The following is a 7,965-nucleotide window of genomic DNA, read 5'->3' as shown; positions in this document are numbered from 1 at the left end:
CCCGGGGCTACAGGGAAGGGTGGTCTGTGGGTGCAGGGTTCGGCAGATGGCACTGCACAGGGCGCCCTCACCATGCTACCCTCCACTTTCTGGGAAGTGTGTGGTTCTCAAACTTGAGGGCAGGGGCTAAGGGACTCCTGGTGTTGGGGTGGAAGAGCAAGCCTCCACCTGCTCTGCCCGATGCCCTGGCCAGGCACCCTGCTATTCTCCAACTCCCCTGTGGGTGCCCTCCCTGGACCCAGCTGCCCAGAGAATCCCCATTCTCCCTCAAGGCCCAGAGTGTCCCAGGAGCTACCCAGTGGGATTGAGAAGCGCAGACACTGCAGACTCCCATAGCCTACGGACTCTGAGTTTGGGTCCCTCCCCTGGCCCCTACCTGGGCAGGAACTCTTGGGATTCCTCTGAGATTCCCCTTGGAACACAGTTGGGGAGAGCGGGGGCCCTAGTGAAGTCAAAGAGAGAGACACCAGTAGAGTGGGCTGGGGCCATGGGACATTTATTTGTAGCCGTCAAGTGTCTGCCCACCTGGGGGAGGGGTGAGACAGGCCTGCAGGTGCCCAACAAATGGGGCAGTGGAAGACACTGGCTACCAGCCCTCTGCCCAAGGCCCTTTCCTAGTTGGGCTGGTGGCTGTCCTGGGTGGGAGTGTGCAGGGGCTGGAGGACAGATCCTCCTGGCCCCAGCAACACATCCCCCTCAGCTCCTCACCAGGGCTGAGCACCAATCCTGGGGGTGGGGGCTGCTGCTGCAGGACTGCAGGGAGAGACTGGGAGAGGTTGAGGCATGACTGGTTGGGATTTGGCACAGCACCCTGGACTGGGCCGGGCAAGGAGGCCCTGGGGGAGGTCACTGGACACTCAGGGAGACTGGACCATGCGCTTGTGGGTGTCGAAGACGTAACGCTTGAAAGTCAGGCTGAGTGCCACATGCTGTGAGGGCTCGCTCCGCTCAGCGCTCTCCTCCTGCCTGGTAGCCTCCCCGCGGCCGGCCCGGGCCCGCTTCTTGAGGGCGGGTGTCAGGATCTTCTTGGACTCAGGGCTGAGGCCACCTGCAAGGCACAGAAGACAGCCTGTCACTCTGTCATACCCCAAGCACCTGTGGGCTCCTTGCCTGCCCACCTGCCGCCTAGACTCACCCCTCTTTTGCCTCCCTCCGCAGCCAAGCAGCCCTGAGGCCTGTGGTCCATTCTGACATTTTGGTCCCTCTGGCGCCCATCTGATAGGTGTACAGCAGGGCACTGTGCCTCTTGGGGCCTCGGCTCACTGCCCCTGTGCTCAGGCCCTGGAGGGACTGCTGCCCTGTGCCGAGTGGTCCATTGCTTTCCAGTGTACTCATGCCAAGTCCACATCTGGAAACTAGGCATCTGAGGCTCCCTGGGTGGGGTGCTCCCTGATTGTCCCTGGAGACACATTATTCTCCACCCTCTTGTGTGCCTGAGAGGCTGACCCCTGCAGACAGCATGACCAGGTTTAGCAGTGGGAGCCCTAGCAGGCCAGAGTGTGGGAAGAGAGGGTAGTCAGGGTGTGTATCTCTGGCTGCCTTCACTCCCACCTGCCCTCAGTGGGATATGCAGGCTGCATACCCAGCTGCCCCAGTAGCAGTCGCAGGAGCCACCACCCACTGGGGCTCCCTGCCCCATGCCATTCTCACAGTGTCCCCTCGGCTCAGTTTGCCACAGCCCTGAGAATTTGCTCCCGTCAGGACACCCCAGTGAGGCCATGGGGCTCACAGAGTCAGTGGCTCATCCCAGGATCCTCTGCCAGGGGTAGATGCTGCCCCACCCCCAGGCTTGGGTTGGTGCAGCCCCCACCGCTTTCCAGCCACCTCTATGAGCTGCTTTAACCAGCCCATGCCTCCCTAAAGACCTCCCTCCAGCTGAACGTCTGAGTGGAAATCTGTCTCCTGCTGATGCCCCGACTCGCGCTCACTCCAACTCCTCCATCTTCGCCACGCTCTGCAGCCCTGCTGATCATGGTCCATTCCTGGGCTCCTCATTGCACATGCAAGCCTCTCACATGCTGTTCCCTCTGCCTGGAACACCCTTCCCATCCTAGGCAATGGAAGTCCCACTCATCCTTAAACATGCTGCTGCAACTGCCCTTTCTCTGGGGCTTGTCTTTTTATTTTTAAATTGACAAATGACAAACTGTGTATATTTAGTGTTTTTTATATATATATAAAAATATATATATAGTGTGTGTGTGTGACAGGGTCTCACTCTGTTGCCTAGGCTGGAGTGCAGTGGTGTGATCCTGGCTCACTGCAACCTCTGCCTCCCACCTCAGCCTCCTGAGTAGCTGGGACCACAGGCTCGTGCCACCACGCCTAGCTGAGTTTTTGCATTTTTTTGTGGAGATGGGGTTTTGCCATGTTGCCCAGTCTAACATGATGTTTTAATATATGCATACATTTTAGAATGATTAAATCAAACTAATTAACATATCCATCACCTCACATACTTATTTTGGTGATGAGAACATTTAAAATCTATTCTCTTAGAAATTTCATTGAATATTATACATTGTTATTAATTACAGTCACCATTCTGCACAGCGGATCTCCTGAATCGACTTCTCTGGTCTAACTGAAACTGTGAACCCTTTGACCAAGATCTCTCCATTCCCGCCCCAGCCTCCACCCCCAGACCCCTGCAACCACCCTTCTACCCTCTGCTTCTATGAGTTTGGGTTTCGAGATACCATGTATAAGTGAGATCATCAGCATCTGTCTTTCTGTGCTGTGGGGCTTGTATTCATGAGGAATCTCCTGGTGGCAGCATGCTGCAGCCTTCACGCGGGCCACTGGCCAGGGTGAGGCCACTCAGCATGCTCCTCGGCATCTGCAGGAGTGGGTGGCCCAGGGCTTGGAGCAGTTCCGCCCCTAGCAGAGCACCCCAGTGTGAGCACTCGCTCTGTGAGCCTCATGGACCCACTGGGGGGTTCGGGTGGGAGCAAGCTCATGGGGCACTGTGAGAATGGCATGGGACAGGGAGCCCCAGTGGGTGGCGGCTCCTGAGACTGCTACTAGGGGCAGCTGGGTATGAAGGCACTGAGGGCAGGTGGGGGTGAAGGCAGCCCATACCCTGCCTGCCAAGGAGGTGTCCCACCAGGATCCCCTCCCCATGTGCACAAAGGGCCTGTACAGGCTGGGGGCCTAGAGGTCCAGAGCTGGGGGGAAGCTGGGCAGAGGGCTCAGCTTCCTACGTGCCGTGGGCACTTGTGCCACTGTACCTGCTGGCACCTGAAGACTTTTTCCTCTCTTTCCCAGTCCTGCCTAGTACTAGCTTCCTTCCTGAGAAGACAAGGCAGCCACGAGGCTCACGCATCAAGCTTCAGTCCAGAAGGCCCTGGCCTGTCATCTCAGACTGGGAGAGCTGGCTAGTGGGGCTGTGCGGGTTATTTCTGGCTCAGTTTCCTGAAGATGTTGGCCACCCACTTCTTTATATGGATAAGAAAATGAAGGTCTAAGACAGCAGTGACTTATTGGAAGCCCCACAGTGAGCTCAGAAGAGCCAGGATTTGAGCTCCAGCCCTTACCCAATGGCAAAGCCAGCTTCTGCTCTCCACTCAGAGCGATGGGTGGGGGATCCAGCTTTCAGTGGGCTTCTGACAATGGTTCTCAAGGCTGTGAGAGTGTCATGTACTGGCCCTACAGCTCTAGATGTTTAAAAAGGTGACAAGGGCTCACACCTGTAATCCCAGCACTTTGGGAGGCCGAGGCGGGCAGATCATGAGGTCAGGAGATCGAGACCATCCTGACTAACATGGTGAAACCCTGTCTCCATTAAAAATACAAAAAATTAGCCGGGCGTGGTGGCAGGTGCCTGTAGTCTCAGTTACTCAGGAGGCTGAGGTAGTAAAATGGCATGAACCAGGGAGGTGGAGCTTGCAGTGAGCCGAGATCGCGCCACTGCACTCCAGCCTGGTCAACAGAGTGGGACTCAGTCTAAAAAAAAAAAAGTGACAAGGGTGCTGGATAAAAAGGCCATCTGTTGAGTCAGTCAGGGACAGCCTGCCCCACTGCACAAAGGGTCAGGTCTCCCTCTGGCAGGCGGAAGTGAGATTACTGGTCATCTAAAGCCTGAGTCCTCTGGGAAGACTGGGGACGTGCAGCTGATATGAACGGGGCTCCAGGAGCCAGGCTGGCCATTGCACGCCTGCCTGAGGGACATGTGATACTGTGCCCATGGGGACCTGTATTAAGGAAGTGCCCCCTGTGAGCAGCACACCTTACGTGGAGCCTGAGTGGTGTCTGCTCTGCAGGTTCTGTATGTAGGTGGTCTGCCCCAGCTTGGGATGGGGCACAGGGTGTGGACAGGGGGAGGACCCTGGCCAGCCCCCTCAAGTGAGCACCAGGCCTGTAGGTATCTGAATCCCTGAATCAGAGCCTGGCCTTCCTTCTGCAAACAGAGCAGGTAGCTGGCAGCAGACCCCGACAAATGGCATCGGCAGCCCGTCTCCCTCTGGTGCCAGGAGGTCTGGAGGCTGAGGAGGCGTGGGGCTCCCCGGCGTCGGTGCTGGGCTGGGGAGACAGGCGTGGCCCAATCGGCAGTCCATCTCGCCCGTGATGGCTCTCGTTACACACAATGCCGACCTTGCACTGCCTGGAGCAGGCAGAGCCGGAAAGTCTATCTGGCACTGGTGAAGATGTGGCCATTTATTTGCTCTTCTGAGATGGTCAGGCTCGTTTACCTCTGCTCTATTATGGACTGGCCGGGAAGCCACACCTGGAAAGCCTGACCAAAGGGAGACCTGGACATGGAGCTGCATGGATTCGTGGCAAATGTCACCAGGAGCTGCTTTGTTTTCCCAGTGGCCTTTTTAAAATTTTATTTATTTATTTATTTTATTCTTAGCCATGTGGCAAACAGAGGGAAGTGAAGAGCACCCCAGGGTGTCACATGGTGAGAGCTGCTGCCCACCCAGCGAGACTCTGGGGGTCCCGCCCTGTGCTTCTCCCAACCTGCCTCTGTGTCTTTTCACTTAAAAATATTCAGGGAACATGCCAGGACAGGGAGACAAATGGCGGTGAACACGCAGACCAGGGCCCGGCTCCCATGCAGTTCACTCATCTAAGAAGGCACAGCCAATGAACAAGGCAGCTAGATCTCCAGACAGCAGAAGGGTGGCCAAGGAAACAGCACCATGGTCACTGTGTGGGGACAGGGCTGCTTCAGCGTGTTCCAAGGGAAGAGGAGGAGGAGGAGGAGGAATGCTGGACCCAAGGCCAGATGACAGGAACCAGTCATAGATATTGCTGGCACGGATCCACAGGCAAAGGGAATTTGAGTGACAATTCCTGGGGGGTGGGTATGTGAGAGGCACTGAGGGCAGATGAAGGCATGTGCCATGCGTGGTGCAGTATGAGGGCCTGGCTCCAGGGTGACCACAGCTCACCATGTCCACACGGTGCCCTGTGTGCCAGGTCCCCTGCCCTGTGCACTGACTTGGGGTCAGAGTGTGTGGGAACGTGGTGACAAGACCACGTGCTGAGTGCTGACTGCCCATCTGCCCGGTGTCTACCTCCTGCAGGCTCTGGTGTCTCCAAGGCAGGCAGGACAGGGCCTGCTTTGCCACCGGCTCTGCTAGGACCTACGCTGTCAGGGAGGTGCAGCCCTGCCCCCATCTTCCTCCCTGCACTGGGGGCTGCTCTGGACCTCTGGTCTCTGCTTGCCCCTGGCTCACAGCCCTGCCCCTGTGTCAGCCTCCTCGCTGCCCTCCTGCACACCTGGCCCGTCTCTGCCTCAGGGCCACTGTCATTGCCAATCCCTCCGCCTGGAGACTTGGGAGCTCCGGCAGCTGCAAGTTCACTTTCTTCGAGTCACTGTACAACTGTCACCTCTTGATGAGGCCTTTGTGACCACCTTGTTTAAAACCACAACCCCCTCATGCTGCCCTGACCCCCTTTCACCCCACTATTTTTCCTATAGCTTTTATCACCTTCTAACATCCTCTATAATGTCCTTGTTTTGGTGTTTGTTGTCTGCCTCTGCTGAAGTGACAAGCTCCACCCTGACAGGGAGTTTTGTCTATTCACTGTTGTAACCCTAACACCAGCAGTGATTGCTGGTGAGTGGCGGATACTCAGAGAACACTCTCCGAATAAGTGTTGGAGGAGACATTGCTGGGGCTGAGGGGCAAACTGCTCTGGTTTTCCAAGAACCTGAAGGGCAGCTGTTTAAGCACTGGCTGGTGACAACCTGGGAGGGACAAGGTCCCCAGATGGTCACAGTGCGAATTAAGAAAGGCACTTCTAGGAATTCAATCCAAACAAGTGGTTTGAGATACGGCAGAAGATGTCGACACAAAGATGTCACCACAGCATGGAGGTACTTAATCCTTGTAACACCGTGTTGAGGAAACAGGCACAGAAGAGTTAGTAGCTTGCCCAAGGTCACACGGCTATTTACAGGCAGAGCAGGAACACTAGGCTATCTGATTCCCAAGCCTGTGTGCTTACCCACTAAGGGAGCGGCACGTTTTTGAGAACTACAAAGGGCCTCTAAGACCAAGGGAGGCCAGTCCAGACCCATCCAGCATCTATTAGCCGCAGCAAAATGTTCTGTGGGACTAAAAGTGATACCTGAGAAGAGTTTAAAGTTACACAAAGAAAGACTTCTGTTATAATGTTGATTCAAAAAAAATGCAGCAATCAAAATTTTTGGAAGAGTTCTGCTGCAGTCCTGGGATGAAGGGAAAAGAGACCGGAAGACTGCCCATTTGGCTGTCAGGGGTCGGGAGTGGGTTGCAAGCACTGTTCCTTCTTTCTTCTTTTATGTATTTCCCAAGGCTTCTACTGTGACCCTGGGTTCCTCATAGGGGGACGTCTATCACAGGCCCCCCCTCACTGTGGCGTCCGGCATCCAGCTGGGAGCCCAGAGAAGGCACGGTGTCTACCAGTGCAATCTGGCTGGAACCTGCTCAATCCATGGCACACAGGGGCCAGGGAGGGGAGAGAGGGCCAGGAAGCTCGCTGATATCTCTAGGCCCATGGTGTCGTCTCTGCCACGCTCTGGGCTCTGCCCAAGAAGGATAGGGACAAGAGGTACGGCAGGGGTGGTGATGCTCATGACTCCTCCATGGCTGCTGGAAGTTCAAGGTCCCTACGCTGCTGCTCTGCTGCTTGCATCAAGAGCAATGACTGGGAGGTGTGGGCGCAGGAGTCCACCGTCCTCCAGCTCTGCCTCGCTGCCTCCTTCCTCATCCCACCTGACTGTCCCAAGGATTGCTCTAGGGCCCGGGTCAGACATCTAGACCTGGCTCCACCAACAGAAGCGTCATTCTCTTTCTGGCCTCTCTCTCAGCCTCAGCCCTCCTCCCTCTCTGACCCCATCATGTACCACGCTTCAGCTATGAGAAGCCAAGCAGGGCCTTGGAACTTGCGGTTCCCTCTGCCTGCCATGCTCACAGTCTGCTGCTGCCCCTTCAGAAAGCACCCCTCAGCTGCCCGGCTGAGTGAGATCCTCCTGGGTGCCCGGCCCAGCACCACTGTGGCTGTCATTGCCTTATGTGCCTGCCTCCCCCAATGGCCTGGGAGGGGGGCACCTCTCCAGGATTGCGTGCAGGGCCTAGCACACGGGGCTCAGGAAGGTTTGATGAAAACAAAGGGAATGAGTATGGATTCATCCTCACAAGCACTCACAGCAGGAGTGCAGGACAGTGGAAAGAAGAAAAATGTCCCAGCAGGGCAGGACCCCTGCCTGCAGGACCAGAAAACACCTGTCTGCACTCAAGTGACCCAAGGGAGAAAGAAATCCAGGCTCAGGTGCCAGGCTGGCCTGGCCCCCTCTCCCATGTGCTGGAGGGTGGCTCTCTACCTGGCAGGGCGGGCTAGGGTGTGTGTGTGCTACATGTATGTCTGTAATTCAATAGGGCCTCCTTTTTCCCAAACCTCAGGATTCTCGGAGCCTAGGGCCCTGCTCCACCCCCTGATGAACCCAAACCCCAGGATGCAGTGGGGGCAGGC

The 7,965-nt window shown here is 56.4% G+C and overlaps 1 protein-coding gene across 1 annotated transcript in view; it reads right to left on the bottom strand.

Moving 5' to 3' along the window:
• Positions 1 to 470: 470 nt before the first annotated feature.
• EEFSEC (eukaryotic elongation factor, selenocysteine-tRNA specific) overlaps positions 471 to 7,965 on the bottom strand; it is a 257,389-nt gene continuing 249,894 nt past the window's right edge. Inside the window, exon 7 of the mRNA XM_025377818.1 lies at positions 471 to 1,048. Within this exon, the coding sequence (XP_025233603.1) occupies positions 858 to 1,048 (191 nt within the window). The 3' untranslated portion in view covers positions 471 to 857. The remainder of the gene's footprint in view (positions 1,049 to 7,965) is intronic.

Source organism: Theropithecus gelada, chromosome 2 (genome assembly GCF_003255815.1).
Source record: "Theropithecus gelada isolate Dixy chromosome 2, Tgel_1.0, whole genome shotgun sequence".
NCBI lineage: Eukaryota > Metazoa > Chordata > Mammalia > Primates > Cercopithecidae > Theropithecus > Theropithecus gelada.
This window is presented reverse-complemented; position numbering and strand designations above follow the sequence as displayed.